The 23,473-nt window shown below is 46.2% G+C and overlaps 1 protein-coding gene across 1 annotated transcript in view; it reads right to left on the bottom strand.

Moving 5' to 3' along the window:
- Window positions 1-1,326: 1,326 nt before the first annotated feature.
- opn4a (opsin 4a (melanopsin)) overlaps window positions 1,327-23,473 on the bottom strand; it is a 68,330-nt gene continuing 46,183 nt past the window's right edge. The window contains exons 8-11 of the mRNA XM_070865273.1: window positions 23,212-23,383; window positions 8,089-8,241; window positions 5,673-5,744; window positions 1,327-1,509 (exon numbers count right to left, since the gene is read on the bottom strand). Of these exons, the coding sequence (XP_070721374.1) occupies window positions 1,327-1,509; window positions 5,673-5,744; window positions 8,089-8,241; window positions 23,212-23,383 (580 nt within the window). The remainder of the gene's footprint in view (window positions 1,510-5,672; window positions 5,745-8,088; window positions 8,242-23,211; window positions 23,384-23,473) is intronic.

The raw sequence follows: 23,473 nt of genomic DNA on the forward strand, positions 1-23,473 counted from the left end.
CCTAAAGCTTTTTTTTCCTATCACACAGTGAGGTTGTGTCCCCAAACTCCCCTGTCAACAGCCACACTATGCAGCACTGATAGCCAAGAAGGTGGGCAGGTGTCCTCGTGCCATACCCCTGCCAATACTGTTCAAGGTTGTGGCCTGAGGAGAGAAACACCCTCTGAGGTTTAATCTCTCTTGTGTTGTAGAGCTGATGTCCAGAGTTCAGCAGACTGAGGAAAAGGAACCATTCTATGGTCCTACCAATACTGCTCCAATGTACTGTATTACATTACCCCCTATTACAGTCACCCTAATCAAATGTATTTGTTTTGTCTTGTCACACTCCCGTGAAGTGCCTTGGAACGTTTTACTACGTTAAAGGTGCTATATAAATACAAGTTGTTGTTGTAATCAGTATTTCACATGGATATGTTACTCAGTGAATTAAAGATTGGTACACAGACTAAAATGCCTTCTTTTAAATGGAGTTAACTACTTTAATAAAATAACAATCACTCAGACCCTTCAATTTCAGACCTTTCCTCAAGTGGGCTCAATAGTTTAAAATTTCTGACAACTAATTAACCACTTATTGAAATCTTCTGCCAAACATTCAGAATTTAGGATCCTCACTGGTTATTGCATTAATAATTTGTGACTGTCTTTCTGGGTGAGTGATTCCTCAGGATCCTTTAATAATTGGATAGGCAGTGTAAAACCCGTCCATGAGATCTGAGGATTGGTCAGTTGGGGTGGGAGTGCTTTCATTGTTCTAATTTCCCAATACACCATCGTACATGCTGTTCCTCCTCACGGCATCCTCACTATACGCAAGTCAAGACTCGTCGCATCTTCCACTGCAACTTCTTCTTTTCCAAGATCTCAACACTGGAACTTCTCAGCCCCCTAAATTTAGCTTTCCTCCGACAATCTACAAAACCCAAGCATTGCCTCATCGAACCACTAGCCCTTGATTTATCCCACCTTCTTCCCCTGGCCTTGTAAACTTGGTCAAGGTTCACTCTGAACCTTGCACCTTCACCTGTGTTCTCGAGTCAATAATAAATCTCTTTCTTCAGGACATTGTAGCGGGCTACCATTATTTGTTAATACTTTAAGAGTATTGGTGTTCAGTTTAGGGGTCTGTGTAAAGAAAGATTTGCCATTCATTCAGTGGGGTGATTGTAGGAATGTCACGAATAGGCTCAGGGCGAAACATTGAACATCGAGTACACTGCACTACAGAGACCGCCCTGATTTTACAGGTTGCTGGGTATTATGTTGCCTTTGCAAAGGACTCTGGTTGCTCATTACTGCTAACAGGTTCAACAGCAACTGCTGTTACTGGTTTGGGAGAAAGGGTAGCTGGTTTCCATGAATGCTTGTTTCACAGACGTGGCCGAGGCTGGCTTCAGACTGCTGGCGGCTGCTACTGTGTATAATTACGATGCTGGGGATCTGGGCTGCCTTTGCCAATACGATGTCTATTTTCTTCTGTCCATCATCATCCAGATTTCCGACCACCTGAATAGGCAAGCGAGAGAATATGGTCAATACTTCATTGCAAACTAGTCAATGATCCAAAGCAAATCTTAAAGTACGTTCTGTTCCAAGGAGCTTCTGTAACTTCTTCATTTGATTCCTATTCCTTACATGACTAATCAGCATTAGAAAGCACGAAAGATCTTAGTTAAAGGGACAATGTTATTTGATAGAAGCACTTTCTAAGACAATTTAGTTCAGCCTAAACATTCACTCCCTCCACCCCCGGCGCACTGTGGCTGCAGTGTGTATCATCTACAGGATGCACTGCAGCAACTCGCCAAGGCTTCTTTGGCAGCACCTCCCAAACCCGCGACCTAGAATGTCAAGGGCAGCAGGTGCATGGGAACACCACCACCTCCAGGTTCCCCTCCGAGTCACATACGATCCTGACTTGGAAATATATCGGCACTTCCTTCGTTGGGTCAAAATCCTGGAATTCCCTCCCTAACAGCACTGTGGGAGTACCTTCACCACACGGACTGCAGCGGTTCAAGAAGGCAGCTCACCACCACCTTCTCAAGGGCAATTAGGGATGGGCAATAAATGCCCATGTGGCCTTGCCAGTGACGCCCACATCCTGAGATTGATTTTTTTTTAAATGACATTGTTAATAAATAGCAAGATCCACAATTACACAACTGGTGATGGATTTATGTAATGTTTTATCAATCATATTGAATGTAACAAATGTTTGCCTCTGTGTACAGTTTAACTGGAATGAAAATCTGAAACTCACATTGCAAACGATGGCAGAAGAAACCAGCAATGTATGTCAAATTAAGCATCGTTATCAAAGTAATTAAGCCAAGTAGTAAGACAGCCTGAAATCGCCAATGTACAGTGACAGCGACCTGGAATTTGTGGTCTGGGTGAAGCGACGCTGATCGCTGCCGACATGGAAGAAAGCTTCCCACAAATATCGCGCGATCCCTGCAGCCGAAACCTAAGCTTTCTCGGCATTAAATTGATTGTAGCACTGCCAAAAGGGAAGCTCCAGCAGTAGTGATGTCACCAAGCTGTCTTAGCTGTCAATCACATTGAAGAATTCTCACAGACAGCAAACCAGGAAATAAAAAGCACCGATTCAGTTCACCTTTTAACAATTTTGCAGAGAATGAAATAAAGATCGGGAGATACACATGCGGTTAAGGTAGCAGCTGAAATATAATTTTAAAAACTTAAAAAAATGTTAATATTTTAAAAATCTAGCAATTGTCTATCGGAATGGAATTTGACATTCCACAAATATAGAATTTGTTTTTCAGGGTCAGAACGGTTGTTCTGCAATCAAAACATTGTTAACATCCCAGTTGTACCTATTCCAACTAGTCATAACTTTTTATGGGGTGTTTAACAGCAATATTAGATCGCAAAAGCTTAAGTTTTCATCAGTTCAACTGATTTCACTGATTGCCAGCCATGGGGGGGACGCGGGGGGGGGGGGGGGGTGGGGCGGCACAGAGCAACCTGTGGTGGAGTATTGAATGACAGACCGCAACTTCAGGATTTCCGTGTTTTGATGCACATGTGCTACATCCTGAAGTTGCGGTCAGTCTCAAAGGGGGAATGACGATCCGAGCCGATACAATAATAGGAAAATGACAGAGACCTACACCAAATACATAAAAACAGCAACAAGTGGCCTGGTTCAGGTTTCTGTTAGTGCTGGGGATTGACCAAGTCACAGTATGTTTCACCCAATAACCTGCACGCTTCAATGTGTCCCGTATTGTGAGTCCTGCCTCATCGACACAGAGGCCTCTACATCTCAGCATGCCCTGCAGGGAGTGCTCTATAGGTAAATAGATGATGCAAAGATAGGTGGGAAAGCAAGTTGTGAGGAGGATGCAAAGAATCTACAAAGGGATATGGATAGGCTCAGTGAGTGGGCATTAATTTGGCAGATGGAGTATAATGTGGAAAAATGTGAGGTTATCCAATTTGGTAGGAAAAATAAAAAAGCAAATTATTATTTAAATGGGGAGAGATTACAAAATGCTGCAGTACTGAGGTATCTAGGGGTTCTTTTACATGAAATGCAAAAAGTTAGTATGCAGGTACAGCAAGTAATTAGGAAGGCAAATATAATGTTGGCCTTTATTGCAAGGGGAATGGAGTATAAAAGTAGGCAAGTCTTGCTACAACTGTACAGTATTGGTGAGGCCATACCTGGAGTACTGCGTACAGTTTTGGACTCCGTATTTAAGGAGGGATATACTTGCATTGGAGGCAGTTCAGAGAAGATTCACTAGGTTGATTCCTGAGATGAAGGGGTTGTCATACGAAGAAAGGTTGAGCAGGTTTGGCCTATACTCATTGGAGTTTAGAAGAATGAGAGGTGATCTTATTGAAACATATAAGATTCTGAGGGGGCTTAATAGGGTAGATGCAGAGAGGATGTTTCCCCTCATAAGGGAATCTAGAACGGGGGGGCATAGCTTCAGAATAAGGGGTCGCCCATTTAATACAGAAATGAGGAGGAATTTCTTCTCTCAGAGTGTCGTGAATCTTTGGAATTCTCTGCCCCGGAGAGCTGTGGAGGCTGGATCTTTGAATATATTTAATATGGAGAAAGACAGATTTTTGAATGATAAGGGAGTCAAGGGTTATGGGGAGCGGGCAGGGAAATGGAGTTGAGGCCAAGATCAGATCAGCCATGATCTTATTGAAGGGGTCAAATGGCCTATTCCTGCTTCTTAGGTTATTATGTTCAAATTGTAAATGGGTAAAGACCTGTGTTAAAACAATGGACAGACGAATGTTACCCAAGTATATGTAGCTAGTATCACAAACACTAATTTCTGGATTAATAACTTGACCATTTGTGCAAGTTACATCTCACTGTTGGAAATGGTGAAATATCACCAGCTTTCGTATGAATAATCATTTAGTAAAGCTCCCAAAAATCCCATGGCAACATCTGTTAATTATCCAAAACACAGTTCCACCACCATCACCCCATGTCAACATCTTGTGATTTAAAAATTCCACATTCATAGACATGAAAAAAATAGTACAGTTGCAAAACATTTTAGTTTCAAAATCATTGAAGTTAGGAGTTAGAGCGATATTGAACCAAATCAGCTTCTGTAGAACAATGCCTTCTCAGCTACCATATCGAGACATTTACAGGTATGTATCCGTGGTGTAAATTGCTAACTACACAAGTTCATTGACGTGTGTGTGTGTTAGTGATGGAGTCCTCACAGTACAGAACACACTGTGGTATACCAATGTGTTGGTATTGTACAAAAACACACAAAACTTAGCTGGTGCGTTGTTGATGTAGGGAACATGATACAGGTTACACACAGGAAGTGTATCAGCTGTCTGGACATAACAGTCGAAGATAATGATCTGTCATTAAACCAATGAAGAGGGTAGCTAATAAAACTTTTGTCCAATTTTTAAGAAGGTGACTGCAAAGATATGGCCTCACACATACTGCAGTCCGATCGAGCTCCTTAACTGATATAGCACAGAAACAGGCCATTCAGCCCAACCAGTCTGTGCCGGCGTTTATGCTCCACTCGAGCCTCCTCCCGTTTTTCCTTCTCTAAATCTATCAGCATAACCCTCTATTCCCTTCTCCCTCATATACTTGTCTAGCCTCCCCTTAAACGCATCGATACTATTCGCCTCAACCACTCCCTGTGGCAGCGAGTTCCACATTCTCACCACTCTCTGGGTAAAAAAGTTTCTTCTGAATTCCCTATTGGATTTCTTGGTGACTATCTTATATTGATGGCCTCTAGTTATACTCTTCCCCACAAATGGAAACATTCTCTTTGTATCCACTCCATCAAAACCTTTCAAAATTTTAAAGACCTCTTATTAGGTCACCCCTCCGTTCCTTTTTCAGGAGAATAGAGACCCGGCCTGTTCACCCTTTTCAGATATGTACACCTTCACATTTCTTGTATCATCCTTGTAAATCTTCTCTGCACCCTCTTCCGTGCCTCTATATCCTTTTTATATTATGGCGACCAGAACTGTACGCAGTGCTCCAAGTGTGGTCTGACCAAGGTTCGATACAGGTTTAGCATAACTTTTCAGCATTGTGGAACATATTTGTTATTGACAGTGCATGCAGAACCAGCTTCATTCTTTATTCATTTAGTTAACAGAATGGGTTGTTGTACCTTGAGAGGGAGTCTCCCATCATCTCTGGGACTCACTTCAGTCATCGAGATGTTGTCCTTGTCAGAAGTTGTCTGAAAAGAAAGCTGTCCAGATCGTTGAAATTAGCAGGATGCTGAAATCATAAACCTCAAGAGATTGCTGATCCACAGATTGCAGCGGTTCTTTTCCCAGAGAACAGTCGACCTCAGGAACAAGCTGCCGTTCCATGTGGTGAATGCAGACTCGCTGAATTCCTTCAAGCAAAAGCTGGATTTGTTTCTGGCTGTGACGGAGATTAACTCTTACAGAAGGTAGGTACTGCAAGGAATTTAATGGCCAGAGTGATCTCCTAGATTAGTTTTGATCGCCTAGATGGGTCGGAGAGGAATTTCCCAGGTTTTTTTTCCTAATTTGGCCTGGGTTTTTTCATCTGTTTTTTTTGCCTCTCCCAGGAGATCACATGGTTTGGGGTGGGGTGGCGTGTACATGTTGTGATACACAAGGTATCGTAATTGTATGGGACAGGCTCAATGGACCTGAGGGTCTTTACCTGTCTGTCATTTTTCATATGTTCCCACGTAACAAGGCAGCTCACCATCACCTTCTCAAGGGCAATTAGGCGTGGACAATAAACGCCGGCCTTGTCCACATCCCGAGATGGAATAAAGGAGAAAAAGATCAGCTGATCGTTCAATGCTTCATTGCAAATCACGCAATGATGCAAATCAAACCTTAAAGCTAGTTCTCCTCTGAGCAGCTTTGATAAATCCTTCATTTGATCCTCGTGCATTACATTTGTTTAAGCAGAACACCAAGACCCTGTCTAATAAATGTAACTTACATTGTTAAAGATAACTGCTTCTGGGCTTTGTTTGAGTCTCCGCTTTTGTTTTCCCTTTCTCCCCCTCGAGTTCCTCGTGGAATGCACCACACAATAACTGAAAGGGATGGCCTGACAACTTACACGGAGACCAGAAAGAAACCTGAGAGCAGTGAGCTGGGGTGAATTTTTTCCCCTTATTTATTTACTTTACTGATTTGATCTTTCCTTCTTTTTCCTTCAATAAAAGATTCTCCCGCTTACTTCTCAGGTTGACTACCTCATTCTTTTTCAAGTGGCAGCACAACATTAGCGTCCTCGTCTAGGCCAACATCCCCAACATTGAAGCACTGACCACGCTTGATCAGCTCCGCAGGGCAGGCCACATAGTTCGCATGCCAGACACTAGACTCCCAAAGCAAGCGCTCTACTCGGAACTTGTCCACGGCAAACGAGCCAAAGGTGGGCAGCGGAAACGTTACAAGGACACCCTCAAAGCCTCCCTGATAAAGTGCGACATCCCCACTGACACCTGGGAGTCCCTGGCCAAAGACCGCCCTAAGTGGAGGAAGTGCATCCGGGAGGGCGCTGAGCTCCTCGAGAATCGTCACCGAGAGCATGCAGAAATCAAGCGCAGGCAGCGGAAAGAGCGTGCGGCAAACCTGTCCCACACTCCCTTTCCTTCAATGACTATCTGTCCCACCTGTGACAGGGTCTGTGGTTTTCGTATTGGACGGTCCAGCCACCTAAGAACTCATGCTAAGAGTGGAAGCAAGTCCTCCTCGATTCCGAGGGACTGCCTATGATGACCCAGTGAAGTTTTCTCTACTGTTGAAGCTTCAATGAATTGCACCTGAACAGTGATTGATTGATTGATTGATTGACTGACTCTGGCCAGTATGTGAGTGGTCTGGGTCAAAGTGCCTTGTAAGCAGTCCCCTCTGGTCCTGGTACAAACATTAGACCCCTTTTTTCCCATGGGGTCTGTTGTATGGAACTGCTGTCAGCATCCAAATGAATTGTATGGAATTGCTGACCGCAATGTACTGAACTATTTTCCAATGTATTGTGAAAATTTTATATGAATAAAGTATATTTTTGAAACAAAAAGTAAGTTACGGTAGGATACTGGCAGAACAGCCACTCACCCTTGAGGAATTTCAGGGCCATTTTGAGCTTTGAGATAAATCCAAAGAACAAGTACACTTTTCAACATCGCACGTTGAGTTATTAGTCTGTTAAATCATCAGACATTATTTAAGTTTCTCGCACAGAGACGTCCCTTTACAAGTCTCACACTTTGGGCGTAATTCTGTCTTTGGCCGGTAGCGTAAAACGGGCTATATTGGATCAGCCGCCGTTGTACACCTCTCCTGAAAATTGGGAGAGATGCTGATCTGACATCGCCCGGTTTACGCTGTTGCCCTAATTCAAAGTGACATCCTTTATTTCTCAACTGATTCAAATATTTCTTGTAAGGGCTCCTCTACAGTTCATCACACATGAGCTGAGTGGAGGCGGAATACAATCCGCGGGTAACATTGAGTTGCAGTTTATCCTCAAATCAGTTGCGTCTCATGATCCTTAGCTGCTGCTCCATGAAGCTAGCTCATTACCTGCTCAAAGATGCCCGAATCATTGCTTTTCAATTTTGATTTGTCCTTGGTGTCGCTTGGCTCCATTGTATCTTTGCTGAACTCACAGCAAACTTCTCTGCTGACCGGTCTTGAACTCAGACTGGAAATATCAGCTTCATTGTCAGTCCAGCCCTAGAGTAGCAACGTAGTCAAAAGTTAGGGACTGAAGAAGATCTGACCAACAATCTTTTTACAAGTGATAACTTTATGCAAGCGTTCTCTTCACTGCCGCTGAAACCTACAGACTCTCAATCCTTTGGAACTTACCGATTTAAGAGCAGCAGACTGTAGTCAGTCACCCGTTCTTAATTTTACTCACACCATCAAGAAAAAACAAGCAGTGAATGTTAGATGTGTTCCCAGAGGGCGGAAACAAACACTTAACACTTTCCCATTAATGTAGCACCATTAATGTAAAATGAATCCCAGGACACTTCACAGCATTAACGCGATGGAGCGATTCGGAGAGGTGACGAAGAGCTTGGTTGAAAACATGGGTTTCGAGAAGGTGCTTTAAGAAAAAGGTGCTGGAGAGGTAAAGAGATTTAGGGGGAGAATTGCAGAGGATAGGCCCGAGGTGGCTGAAGGACCTACTTCTAATGGTGAGGTGAAGGGAGGGAGTGTTTGGGAGGGGGTGCAGAAGGTTATAGAGCTGGAGGAAATTGCAGAGATGGGATGAGGTGAGGCAAAATGAGAATTTAACGATGAGGATTTAAAATTTGGCATGTTGGAGAAATGGAAAGCAATGTAATTCGGGGAGGATAGGGGAGTGGGACGGGATGCATTCAGCCGAGCTGGCCCTTATGGAAGGTGGAAGTTTGGAAGCCAAAAAGGAGACCATGGAGTAGTCGAGATTGGAGGTGATGATGGGACATAGAAACATAGAAATTAGGTGCAGTAGTAGGCCATTCGGCCATTCGGCCCTTCGAGCCTGCACCGCCATTCAATAAGATCATGGCTGATCATTCAACCTCAGTACCCCTTTCCTACTTTCTCTCCATACCCCTTGATCCCATTGGCTGTAAGGGCCATATCTAACTCCCTTTTGAATATTTCTAACGAACTGGCCTCAACAACTTTCTGTGGTAGAGAATTCCACAGGTTAACCACTCTCTGAGTGAAGAAGTTTCTCCTCATCTCGGTCGTAAATGGCTTACCCCTTATTCTCAGATTGTGACCCCTGGTTCTGGAACTCCCCAGCAACAGGAACATTCTTCCTGCCTCTAACCTGTCCAATCCCATCATAATTTTATATGTTTCTATGAGAACCCCTCTCATTCTTCTAAACTCCAGTAGATACAAGCCCAGTTAATCCAGTCTGTCCTCATATGTCAGTCCTGCCATCCCGAGTATCAGTCTGGTGAACCTTCGCTGTACTCCCTCAATAGCAAGAACGTCCTTCCTCAGATTAGGAGACCAAAACTGAACACAATATTCTAGGTGTGGCCTCACCAAGGCTCTGTACAACTGCAGTAAGACCTCCCTGCTCCTATACTCAAATCCTCTAGCTATGAAGGCCAACATGACATTTGCCTTCTTCACCGCCTGCTGTACCTGCATGCCAACCTTCAATGACTGATGTACCATGACACCCAGGTCTCGTTGCACCTCCCCTTTTCCCAATCTGTCACCATTCAGATAATATTCTGTCTTCCTGTTTTTGCCACCAAAGTGGATAACCTCACATTTATCTACATTATAATGCAGCTGCCATGCATTTGCCCACTCACCTAACCTGTTCAAGTCACCCTGCAGCCTCTTAGCATCCTCCTCACAGCTCACACCACCACCCAGCTTAGTGTCATCTGCAAACTTGGAGATATTACATTCAATTCCTTCATCTAAATCATTGATGTATATTGTAAATAGCTGGGGTCCCAGCACTGAACTCTGCGGCACCCCACTGGTCACTGCCTGCCATTCTGAAAAGGACCCATTTATTCCGACTTTCTGCTTCCTGTCTGCCAACCAGTTTTCTATCCACATCAATACATTACCCCCAATACCATGTGCTTTAGTTTTGCACAATAATCTCTTGTGTGGGCCCTTGTCAAAAGCCTTTTGACAGTCTAAATACACCACATGCACTGGTTCTCCCTTGTCCACTCTACTGGAAACATCTCAAAAAATTCCAGAAGATTTGTCAAGCATGATTTCCCTTTCATAAACCCATGCTGACTTGGACCGATCCGGTCACTGCTTTCCAAATGCGCTGCTATTTCATCTTTAATAATTGATTCCAACATTTTCCCCACCACCGATGTCAGGCTAACCGGTCTATAATTCCCCATTTTCTCTCTCCCTCCTTTTTAAAAAAGTGTTACATTAGCTACCCTCCAGTCCATAGGACGTGTGAGGGCTTCGGTAGCAGAGGGGGCGGAGGCGGGAGGGGATGGTCTTTGTGATGGAGAGAATGTGGGCTCTGAAATCCAGCTCGAGGACAAGCAGGATGCCAAGATTATGAACAATCTGGTTCGACCTGATACGATGGCTGGGATAGATGAAATGGAATCAATGGCAAAGGAACAGAGTTTACGCTGGGGGCTGAAGACAATGACTTCACTCTTCCCAATGTTGAGCTGGGAGAAGTCCTGACTTATCGAAGTCAGGATGACAAGCACGCAGTCTGATAGCATACAAGTAGTTGAGTATGTGAGGGCGACTTGAAGAGGTAGAACTAGGTGACATCAGTGCAAATGTGGAATCTGATCATGTGGTTGTGAATGTTACCAAGAGATAACGTGTCGATACAGAAGAGTAAGGGTTAGAAATTCGGTAGGTTAGCACCTCTCGTTAGCGTCGGGGGGGGGGGGAGGGGAGAGCACTAACGGGGCGCTAAGGGGTTAGCGAATGGGCGCGGAAAATGCAGCGATGCTCGTGAACTTCAGTGCCGGTTTAGTCCTGGCGCTAACCCTTACCGCCTGGGCCTCTAGCGCCTCGCAGATCATGATGTCATAAAATGCGCAGAGTCCCGTTACCGCCCCCGGTGTGAAATTGCCCTCCTGCCCCCTGCTGTATCGCCGGGCATCAACAGCGCCAGCAAGAGGAGGCATGTCGACTTGGCTGGCCGCTTGGGGAGCGGTAATTAAAGGGAATGGTTTTCAGCTGGCACAACCTTTAATATTTGCACCAATCTGGTGCCTGTGCAAAGTTTTCCCTGTTTCACTGGGGCAAGATGTCCCAGCCCTCCACTTTGAGAGAGTGTTTGGGGCTGTAATGGCAGTCGCACAGGTCGCCTGGCAAACCAGAACTGCTGACAACGAGCTTGTGCAGCACCATTGGCCCTTCCTTTAAGCGAGGGAAGCAGCCTCTCATGCCGTGATCAATGCGCTCAAAATTGTTTAGCATTCTGCCGCTACCATCCCGCTCTCGGACTTTAACGCTCCAAGAGAAGTGGTTAGCGCCTGAGTTAGCCCTCCACTTCCCTCATGGAGCTAAAGCTGAATATTGCTGGATGAGACAATGATTAGCGCCTGGCACTACTTTTCCAACTTTTCAAAACTTTACATCCCAACTGGGGCATTACCGAATTCCTCGCCCGAAGGTCAACAATTGATCTCTCGGGAGGAGAGGAGGCATTACTGGAGATACTCCAGATATATTCAAAAAGTTAATTTCACAGAGCTGCATCTGAGGAGAGGCATTGTTGGAGAATGGCGTGGGCGACTGTGTCGAACTCTATGGTGAGATTATAGACAAGGAGGGATAATGCAGCATAGAATCACAGAATGGTTACAGCATAGAAGGAGGCCATTCGGCCCATCGAGCTCGTGTCGGCTCTCTGCAAGAGCACTTGAACTGGTCCCAGCCCCTGCCCTTTCCCTGTAGCCCTGCAAACTTTCTTTCCTTCGGGCACTTATCCAATTCCCTTTTGAAAGCCACGATTGAATCTGCCTCCACCACCCTTTCAGGCCGTGCATTCCAGATCCTAACCACTCGCTGCGTAAAAAGTTTTTCCTCGTGTTGCCTTTGGTTCTTTTGCCAATCACCTTAAATCGGTGTCCTCTGGTTCTCAACCCTTCCACCAATGGGAACAGTTTCTCTCTATCTACTCTGTCCAGACCCCTCATGATTCTCCTCTCAACCTTCTCTGCTCCAAGGAGAACAACCCCAGCTTCTCCAGTCTATCCACGTAACTGAAGTCCCTCATCCCTGGAATCATTCTCGTAAATCTTTTCTGCACTCTCTCTAAGGCCTTCACATCCTTCCTAAAATGCGGTGCCCAGAATTGGACACAATACTCCAGCTGAGGCCGAAACAGTGTTTTATAAAGGTTCATCATAACTTGCTTGCTTTTTTTGCACGATTTGCCTTTGACAAATCCATGCTGGCTTTCCTTAATTAATCCGCACTTATCCAAGTGACTGTTAGCTTTGTCCCTGATTATCGTTTTATTTATGAAGCCCTATTTACTCTGTCCAGACCCCTCATGATTTTGAATACCTTTATCAAATCTCCTCTCAAACTTCTCTGCTCGAAGGTGTTTGTGATATATGTCCCCACCACACAATCAGTTGGCTTTTTCTTTTATCTTTCCCACTATATGCACCCATACCCACCCCACAACTTTTGCTGTTGTTAAATGAAACAGAATTGCAATTTAAAATAATTGCCCAAACAGGTAAATACAGCAGCAGGTGTGATACGGAGCCAGACTTGTTCATTTAACACCTAAATATCTGACTAAATGAGCAATCAATCCCATTTAGAGGCCTGGTTGCTGAGCTGTACAGGATCTAGACTGCAGATGTGGAAAGGATTGTGAAGTCACGAGATTATGTCTGCCATAATAAATTTATGAAGCCCAGGATCCCGTATGCTTTTTTAATCGCTTTCTCAACGTGCCCTTTCACCTTCAACGATTTGTGCACATATACATACCCCCAGGTCTCTGTTCATGCACCCTCTTTAGGATTGTACCCTTTCGTTAATATTGCCTCTCCTTGTTCTTACTATCAAAGTGTGTCACTTCGCACTTTTCTGCGTTAAATTTCATCTGTCACCAGCCTGCCTATGTCCTCTTGAAGTCTATCTCTCCCCTCCTCACTGTTCACTGTACTTCCACGTTTTGTGTCATCTGAAAATTTTGAAATTGTGCCTCGTACACTGAAGTCCAGGTCATTAATATATATCAAGAAAAGCAGTGGCCCTAGTATCGACCCCTGGGGTGCACCACTGTATACCTTCCTCCAGTCCAAAAAACAACCGTTCGCCACCACTCTCTGTTTCCTGCCGATTTCGTTATCCATACTGCCACTGTCCCTTTTATTCTATGGGCTTCAACTTTGCTGGCAAACCTCTTGGTCCCAATTTTCCCCATCACTGTTTTTTCGGCACCCAGTGCGTTTTTTCGCGCGGAAGCTCAGTTGAAAGATTCCAAAATGTCGGGGCGTCGGCGTTTACTACCAACGCCATCCATTAAGGCGCTGGTGTACCCGTGAAGGAAGGTTGATCGCCATTTCTGGCCAACTTTCCCACCAGCGAAATGTTTCAAACCAGCACACAGACCCTAGAAGCACCGAAGGAAAAACCCCTTCCCTGCAGTTAGAAAAATCTGCACTGGCTCGCTCCTATCCCCGGCTGAAGGGACTCCCTGTCTCTTATAAATAAACTTTTAGGGAATTTAAAAAGCAAACATGAACTGTAGGCAAGTATAAAAATAAAAATAAATATAAATTTACCAATAATGCTGCTCCTGCGATGATAACTGTAGGCGGATTTTTTTCCTTTTTTTTTAGCGCATATGCTGTGCGTCTTGAAAGAATTTTTTTTGAGCATGTGCGCCATGCGTTTCAGGCGCCCTGCCCTGCGAGATCGACTCGGGTAACGCCGGTGCCAGGAGGTGCGCATGCTGGAGGAAAATTGGGATTTCTATTTTCAGCACCGAGGGGCCAAAAACAAACGGGCGTCCGTGTGAGTGAGTGCCATAGGCCCAGAAATCCCGGTCGGCTGCTTCCTGCGGACGATCGCAGGGAAAAACTATAAAAAGATGCGCACTTACCTGAAGCTGCTGCGCCCACGCGAGTTCCCGGTCCTGAGGCCTCCCCTGACTGCGCGTCGAAGCACGTACACATCGGGACGTGCGCAGGGCTGGAGCTGCAGTCACATGGTTCTGGGCAGCCAATCAGGTAAAGTATGTTCTCACTCATAATAACTAGAACTCCGTAAGTTGGAGTTCCCATTATTATGAATGAGAAACAGCCCCCAAACACCCAAAACACTAATAAAAAATAGAAAAAATACACCACATATTTTTATTAATTTACATTAAGGTTTTTTATGTATAGCTACAGCATCCAAAGTTCCGGAATCCGGAATGTTCTGGAATCCGGACACCAGACTGATTGGTGGCAGCGTCGTCCGGAATCCGTAAAATGCTCCCTACCGACCTCAAGGTCCTGCCGCTGCCTGACCTCGGGCCTCACTTCGCTGCCGCTGCCCTTACCTCAGGGCCTCCTCGCCGGCCCGCCTGAACATCTCCTCCGCGACGGACCCAGCCCGAATAGCTCCATCACGGCGGGGCCCCGCCCGAACATCTCCTCCGCGATGGGCCCAGCCCGAATAGCTCCATCACGGCGGGGCCCCGCCCGAACAACTCCTCCGCGATGGACCCAGCCCGAATAGCTCCATCACGGCGGGGCCCCGCCTGAACAACTCCTCCGCGATGGATCCAGCCCGAATAGCTCCATCACGGCGGGGCCCCGCCCGAACAACTCCTCCGCGATGGACCCAGCCCGAATAGCTCCATCACGGCGGGGCCCCGCCCGAACAACTCCTCTGCGATGGGCCCAGCCCGAATAGCTCCATCACGGCGGGGCCCCGCCCGAACAACTCCTCCGCGATGGACCCAGCCCGAATAGCTCCATCACGGCGGGGCCCCGCCCGAACAACTCCTCCGCGATGGACCCAGCCCGAATAGCTCCATCACGGCGGGGCCCCGCCCGAACAACTCCTCCGCGATGGACCCAGCCCGAATAGCTCCATCACGGCGGGGCCCCGCCTGAACAACTCCTCCGCGACGGAGCCCGTCCGAACAGCTCCTTGGCAGCGGAGCCCTGCCCGACCAGCTCCTCCTTGGTGGCTGGGCCCACCCGACGACCTCAGCGACGGGGGCCGGGCCCGAACAGCTCCATCACGGCGGGACCCCGCCCGAACACCTCCTCTGTGGCGAGGCCCTGCTCGAACAGCTCCTCCTTGGCGGCTGGGCCCACCCGACGACCTCAGCGACGGGGGCCGGGCCCGAACAGCTCCTCGGCGAGCCTCCCCACCCACTTTCTGACGTTCTGAAATCCGGAACTACCCGAACCTGGGCTCGGGTATTTCCAGATTCATGACGTCAGAAAGACAATCGAAAGTCCGGACAAACGCAGAATCCGGAACGGCCTCGGTCCCGAGGGTTCTGGATTCTGGACGCTGCACTTATGTTATAAAAAATATATATTTTCCCAATTTTTAAAAAGTTTTTTTAATTATGATTTAAAATAAATTTACCGTAGAGGGCAGGGTTTTTAACAATAAAATGTGTCTAATAATCTTATTTTGAAATGTTTTTGTGTATTTTAAAACTCTTACGCCTTTAAAAGTAGGCCATGCGCCTGCTTTTATCAGGCGCAAGAGTTTTCAGGACATTTGCCGGGCAAGATATGGGTCAATCCCGAAATCTTGCCCGTGCAAATGTCCTCGCTCCCGAGATATGGAGGATCGGTCAAGCTCCAGCTCGACAGATCGGAAAAGCTGGTTTTCAGCGCATGCGCATTGTGCGCTGAAAACCGGCTTTTGCGATGCCTTCCTGGGTTCTTACACATGCCGTACACACACCGTACACATGCCGTACACACGCCGTACACACCCCGTACACACTGCGTACACACCCTGTACACACCCCGTACACACTCTGTACGGGGTGTGTACGCACGCCGTACACACCCCGTACACACCCCGTACACACTCCGTACACACCCTGTACACACTCCGTACACACCCCGTACACATGCCGTACACACCCCGTACACACGCCGTACACACGCCTTACACACCCCGTACACACTCCGTACACACTCCGTACACACCCCATATACACTCCGTACACATTCCGTATACACCCCGTACACATGCCGTACACACCCCGTACACACTCTGTACACACTCTGTACACACTCCGTACACACTCTGTACACACCCCGTACACATTCCGTACACACCCCGTACACACTCCCTACACACTCCGTACACACTCCGTACACACCCCGTACACACTCCGTACACACCCCGTACAGACCAAGGAGGCCTGAATTTCTGCCCCATTATTTTTAATTCGGGAAACTTGGGCGGATTATGTGGCACTTTGTCGAAAGCCTTTTGGAAGTCATTATACACCACGTCAACCACATTGCCCTCACCAACCCTCTCTGTTACCTCCTCAAAAAACTCGATGAAAATAATGATAATTTCTATTTATATAGCACCTTTAACGTAGTAAAACAAGGCGCTTCACGACAGCGTTACAGACAAAACAGATAAATTTGACTCCGAGCCACAAAAGAAGAAATTACGGCAGATGAACAAAAGCTTGTTTAAAGAGATAGGTTTTAAGGAGCGTCTTAAAGGAGGAAAGAGAGGTAGAGAGGCGGAGAGTTTTCGGGAGGGAGTTCCAGAGCCTAGGCCCGAACAACTGAAGGCACGGCCACCGATGGTTGAGCAGTTATAATGAGGGATGTTCAAGGGGGCAGAATTTGAGGAGCGCAGACATCTTGTGGGGTTGGGAGGCTGAAAAAGATTACAGAGATAGGGAGGGGTGAAGTCATGAAGTGATTTGTAAACAAGGATGAGAATTTTGAAATCGAGGCATTGTTTAACTGGGAGCCAATGTAGGTCAGAAACCACAGGGGTGATAGTGATCGTGACTTGGTGCGAGTTAGTACATGGGCTGCTGAGTTTTGGATGACCTCCAGTTTACGTACTGTGGAATGTGGGAGGCCGGCCAGGGGTGAGTTGGAGTACACGATTTTCCTTTAACAAATCCGTGCTAGATTTCCTTAATTAAATCCATACTTGTCCAAGTGACTGTTAACTTTGTCCCTGATTATCATTTCTAAAAGAATTACCACTACCGAGGTTAAACTAACCGGCCTGTAGTTGCTGGGTTTATCTTTAGACCCTTTTTTGAGCAAGGGTGTAACATTTGCAATTCTCCAGTCCTCTGGCACCAGACCCGTACCCAAGGAGGATTGAATGATTATGGCTAGTACTGCTGCAATTTCCACCTTTCCTTCCCTCAGCATCCTAGGATGCATCCCATCCAGTCCTGGCTCCTTATCTAATTTAAGTACAGCCAGCCTTTCTAGTATCTCCTCTTTATAGAAACATAGAAATTTACAGCGCAGAAGGAGGCCATTTCGGCCCATCGTGTCCGCACCGGCCGACAAAGAACTGCACGACCCTTGGTCAGCAGCCCTAAAGGTTACATATAAACCTATGAACAATGACGGAAAGGCAAAGAGCACCCAGCCCAACCAATCTGCCCCACACCACTGCAACACCCCTTATACTAAAAACATCTACATTCCACCCCAACTGGAGCCATATGATCTCCTGGGAGAGGCAAAAACCAGATAAAAACCCAGGCCAATTTAGGGAGAAAAAATCTGGGAAAATTCCTCTCCGACCCATCCAGGCGATTGAAACTAGTCCAGGAGATCACCCTGGCCGTATTCGATTCCCTGTAGTACTTACCATTATATCTGCGCCATCCAACAAAAGGTCATCCAGTCTAATCCCAATTACCAGCTATAGGTCCGTAACCCTGCAGGTTACGACACTTTAAGTGCCCATCCAACCATCTCTTAAAAGTGGTGAGGGTTTCTTCATCTACCACTCTTCCAGGCAGCGAGTTCCAGATATCCACAACACTCTGCATAAAGAAGCCCACTTTCAAATCCCCTCTAAACCTTCCACCAACCACCTTAAAACTATGCCCCCTCATAATAGACCCCTCCACCAATGGAAATAGGCCCTTACTATCCACTATGTCCAGGCCCCTCAATATTTTGTACACCTCAATGAGGTCTCCTCTCAACTTCCTCTGTTTCAATGAGAACAAACACAGCCTATCCAATCTGTCCTCGTAACCAAGATTCTCCATTCCAGGCAGTATCCTAGTAAATCTCCTCTGCACCCTCTCTCGTGCAATCACGTCCTTCCTATAATACGGTGACCAAAACTGCATGCAGTTCTCCAGCTGTGGCCTAACCAAAATATTATACAATTTAAGCATAACCTCCCTGCTCTTATATTCTATGCCTCGACCAATAAAGGCAAGCATTCCGTATGCCTTCTTAACCACCTTATCCACCTGGCCTGCTACTTTCAGGGCTCTGTGGACAAGCACTCCAAGGTCCCTTTGTTCATCTACACTATTAAGTGGCTTACCGCTTAATGTTTATGCCCTTTCCTTATTAGCCCTCCCAAAGTGCATCACCTCACACTTCTCTGAATTAAATTCCATTTGCCACTGCTCTGCCCACCTGACCAGTAGATTGATATCCTCCTGCAGCCCATGACTTTCCTCTTCATTATCAACCACACAGCCAATTTTAGTGTCGTCTGCAAACTTCTTAATCATACTCCCTATATTCAAATCTAAATCGTTGATATATACCACAAAAAGCAAGGGACCCAATACTGAGCCCTGCAGAACCCCACTGGAAACATCCTTCCAGTCACAAAAACATTCATCAACTATTAGCCTTTGCTTCCTACCTCCAAGCCAATTTTGGGTCCAACTTGCCACTTTGCCCTGTATTTCATGGGCTTTAACCTTCATGACCAGTCTACTATGTGGGACCTTATCAAAAGCCTTGCAAAAGTCCATATATACTACATCGTACATAAGTTTTAGCTCATCCAATATCTCCACTACCTCCTCTGTCACCATGACTTTGGCAGCATCTTCTTCCTTGGTGAAGATAAATGCAAAGTACTCATTTATTACCTGAGCCATCCTATCTGCCTCCATGCGTAGGTCTCCATTTTGGTCCTTAATCAGTCCCACCCCTCCTCTTACTACCCATTTATTATTTATATACCTATAAAAGACTTTTGAATTCTCTTCGATGTTAGCTGCCAATCTGTCAGTGTCAGCTGTGGCTCAGTGGGCAGCACTCTCGCCTCTGAGTCAGAAGGTTGTGGGTTCAAGTCCCACTCCAGAGACTTGAGAACATAAATCTAGGCTGACACTCCAGTACTGAGGGAGTGCTCCACTGTCGGAGGTGCTGTCTTTCGGATGAGACGATAAACCGTGTTCCCGTCTGCCCTCTCAGGTGGGCATAAAAGATCCCTTGGCACTATTTCGAAGAAGAGCAGGGATGTTATCCCCAGTGTCCTGGGGCCAATATTTATCCCTTAATCAACATCACTAAAACAGATTATCTGGTCATAATCTCATTGCTGTTTATGGGAGCTTGCTGTGCGCAAATTGCTGCCGCGTTTCCCACATTACAACAGTGACTGCACTCCAAAGGTACTTCATTGGCTGTAAAGCGCTTTGAAACGTTCGGTGATCATGAAAGGCGCTATATAAATGCAAGTCTTTGTTTCTATTCTCATACTCTCTCGTTGCCCCTCTTATTTTCTTTTTCCCTTTCTATATTCAGCCACAGTCACTAACCACCAGTGAGATGAAAGCAGACAACTGACATACCAAATTATGTATTATATCTTTCACACAGGGGGGAACTTTTATCTTTCCCCCTCCTGAGGCTGTGCTTCACCCTTTGAAAATACATATTGGGAATTCAGTGAAATGCTCCCATTATTTCCATCCATTCCTACAAGAGTGCCTTTGTCTGCGATGGGTTAGAAAGACAGAGAGGTGCTTTGTGTGCCAATGTAAAACTGGTAATAGTGAATCAATTGAAATCAGGCATGTGGTGTGGGCTGTTGATGTGGCAAAGGTTAGCTGTTGGTCATGCCCCGTATGTAACGCACTCAGGCTTCAAATCATGAGGCGCGTCGTGGATACTGCAGTTTTGTGGTAAACAGCAAGTATTTATATCGCACCTTTAATATAGTGAAGTCCCAAGGCGCTTCACAGGAGTGTTATGAGATAAAACTTTTGACACTGAGCCGCATAAGTAGAAAAAGTACCAGAGAAACTAATGGGACAAAAAGCCGACAAATCCCCTGGACCTGAGGTCCTACATCCTAGGGTTCTGAAAGAGGTGGCTGCAGAGATAGTGGATGCATTGGTTTTGATCTTCCAAAATTCCCTGTACTCTAGAACGGTTCCAGCGGATTGGAAGGCAGCAAATGTAACACCGCTACTCAAGAAAGGAGGAAGGAGAGAAAACAGGAAACTACAGGCCAGTTAGCCTGACATCGGTCATTGGGAAAGTAATAACAACAACTTGCATTTATACAGCGCCTTTACCGTAGTGAAACCTCCCAAGGTGCTTCACAGGAGTATCATGAGATTAAAAAAATTTGATGCCGGTTAAGTAGAAATTAGCGCAGGTGACCAAAGGTTTGGTCAAAGAGGTAGGTTTTAAGGAGCGTCTTGAAGGAAGAGAGAGAGGTAGAGAGGCGGAGAGGTTTAGGCAGGGAGTTCCAGAGCTTGGGGCCTAGGCAGCTGAAGGCACGGGCACCAATGGTTGAGCGATTAGAATCAGGGATGCTCAGGAGGGCAGAATTAGAGGAGCGCAGACATCTCGGGGGGTTGTGGGGCTGGAGGAGATTACAGAGATGGGAAGGAGCAAGGCCATGGAGGGATTTGAAAATAAGGATGAGAATTTTGAAATCGAGGCGTTGCTTAACCGGAAGCTAATGTAGGTCAGCGAGCACAGGGGTAATGGGTGAGCGGGACTTGATGCGAGTTAGGACACAGGCACCCGAGTTTTTGTCGCCTCTAATTTATATAGGGTAGAATGTGGGAGGCCAGCCAGGAGTGCATTGGAATAGTCAAGTCTAGAGGTAACAAAGGCATTGATGAGGGTTTCAGTAGCAGATGAGCTGAGACAAGGGCGGAGACGGGCGATGTTACAGAGGTGGAAATAGGCGGTCTTAGTTATGCTACGGATATGTGGTCGAAAGCTCATTTCAGGGTCAAATATGATATCAATGTTGCGAACAGTCTGGTTCAACCTCAGACAGAAGTTGGGGAGAGGGATCGAGTCAGTGGTTAGGGCAGGGAGTTTGTGGCGGAGACCAAAAACAATGGCTTCAGTCTTCCCAATATTCAATTGGAGAAAGTTTCTGCACATCCAGAACTGGATGTGGGACAAGCAGTCTGACAAGTTAGAGACCGTGGAGAGGTTGTGAGAAGTGGGGGTGAGGTAGAGCTGGGTGTCGTCAGCGTACATGCGGAAACTGACACTGTATTTCCAGATGATGTCGCCAAGGGGCAAAATGTCGATGAGAAATAGGAGGGTGCAAGGATAGATCCTTGGGGGACACCAGAGTAACGATGCGGGAATGGGAAGAGAAGCCGTTGCAGGTGATTCTCTGGCTACGATTAGATAGATAAGAATGGAACCAGGCGAGTGCAGTCCCACCCAGCTGGATGATGATGGAGAGGTGTTGGAGAAGGATAGAGTGGTCAACTGTGTCAAAGGCTGCAGACAGGTCAAGAAGGGCGACGAGGGATAGTTTACCTTTGTCACAGTCACAAAGGATGTCATTTGTGACTTTGATGAGAGCCGTTTGGGTACTGTGGCAGGCGTGGGGACCTGATTGGAAGGAGTAACGAGTGTTGAGAGACAATTGTAACAATTTCTTTCTGCCAATCATTTCCAACCAGACTTTGCTCACAGTATTTTGCAAAATGCTTTACTTGGTTCTACTTTACTCGAGAGACTATTTTCAAGTTACTTTCTTTGTTTCGTGGCTGCTCTGATGAACTGTTTCAATCCCCCTGCCCTGTGAGTTCCTGGTTACTATGATGCTGTGTGTTGTGGCAGTCACGTTGTTGGGAAGTTTAACCGTCTCTGCAAATGTTATGAAAAAGTTCTGGCTGCTCAAAAACTTGCTGCAAGGTCTCAAAACATCGACTATTATACCTGGTGGGCGTTGCTTTGCCCACTTACCCAGTATTCGTCAGTCAATAACAATGCAAAGTTTCTCTGGTCAGGATCAGTGCTATTTCCCCCAAAGAGAGACTGGGTATATTTCAGTGAATGCCATTTATCACTTTGCTGTTTTTAAGGGAATGCAAACATTTTGAGGTAGATTTTGACTGTGCGCCATCGTGTGAAACGGGAGATAGCGAATCAGCAGCCCGTTCTACACCTCTCTCGATTTTTATTTCCGTTGGCTTTATTCATACAGCGCATTTCACAACCTCAGGGCCAGTGTTCCCGCTAAGCTGCGGTCTGGAGATTCCGCGCAAGCCACTCACCACCTGTTACATGCAAGAGACGGCGCATGTGCGGAAATTTGAATGGGCTGCCAGTTAAAGGGACTGCGCACAGAAAAAAAAACATTAGAGGGAACATTGATCAGGGCATCCCAATGTGCTTTAGACCTAAGGAAGTGTAGTCACTGTTGTAGTAATGTAAAGAAAGTGATAACCAATTAGTGCACTGCAAGTTCCCACAAGCAACAAAGAGATAATAACCAGATAATCTGTTTTAGTGATGTTGGTTAACGGATAAATATTGGCTAGGACACCAGGGATAACTCCCCTGATCTTCTTCGAAATAGTGCAATGGGATCTTTGCAGACGGGGCCTCGGTTTATTGTCTCATCCAAAAGGCGGTACATCTGACAGTGCAGCAATCCCTCAGCACTGCACTGGAGTGTCAACCTAGATTTTTGGCTCAAGTCTTTCGAGTGGGATCTGAACTCACAACCTTCTGACTCAGAGGCTGAGCCAAAGCTGACACCTAGAATGATAATCCTAATACACAACACCCAATAATGTTTGGGTTCAAGAAGTTTAACTCACTTATTTTCGTAGGGTAAGGTATCAAAAGATGTGGAGCCAAAGGGGGTAAATGGAGTTAAGGTACCGATCAGCCACGATCTAACTGAATGGGGAGGAGGCTCAAGATGCTGAATGGCCTCCTCCTGTTCCTATGACTCTCAGTCAATTAAGCAGTGTTTCCTTACCAACTCTGAAGCAGAGAGACGATCCTTGGATTGGTCATTCCCACTTGAATTATAGCATTGGTTGGTCCTGCTGTAGCGCCTGGTGGAAATGTAGCTGCCCGCCAACTTGTAATCCTTATGAGACAGTCGCAGTAAACATCTAAGGACAGGGATGTATTTAGCAATCGCCATTCTGAAAGTGAAGCATGATAAAGTTAGCAAGTCTAATTGAACTGGAGTTGAAAATTACAAATGATTTTATTGGATCGGACCGTTCTGAGCC

The sequence above is a fragment of the Pristiophorus japonicus genome, chromosome 22 (assembly GCF_044704955.1).
Source record: "Pristiophorus japonicus isolate sPriJap1 chromosome 22, sPriJap1.hap1, whole genome shotgun sequence".
In the NCBI taxonomy this organism is placed as follows: domain Eukaryota; kingdom Metazoa; phylum Chordata; class Chondrichthyes; family Pristiophoridae; genus Pristiophorus; species Pristiophorus japonicus.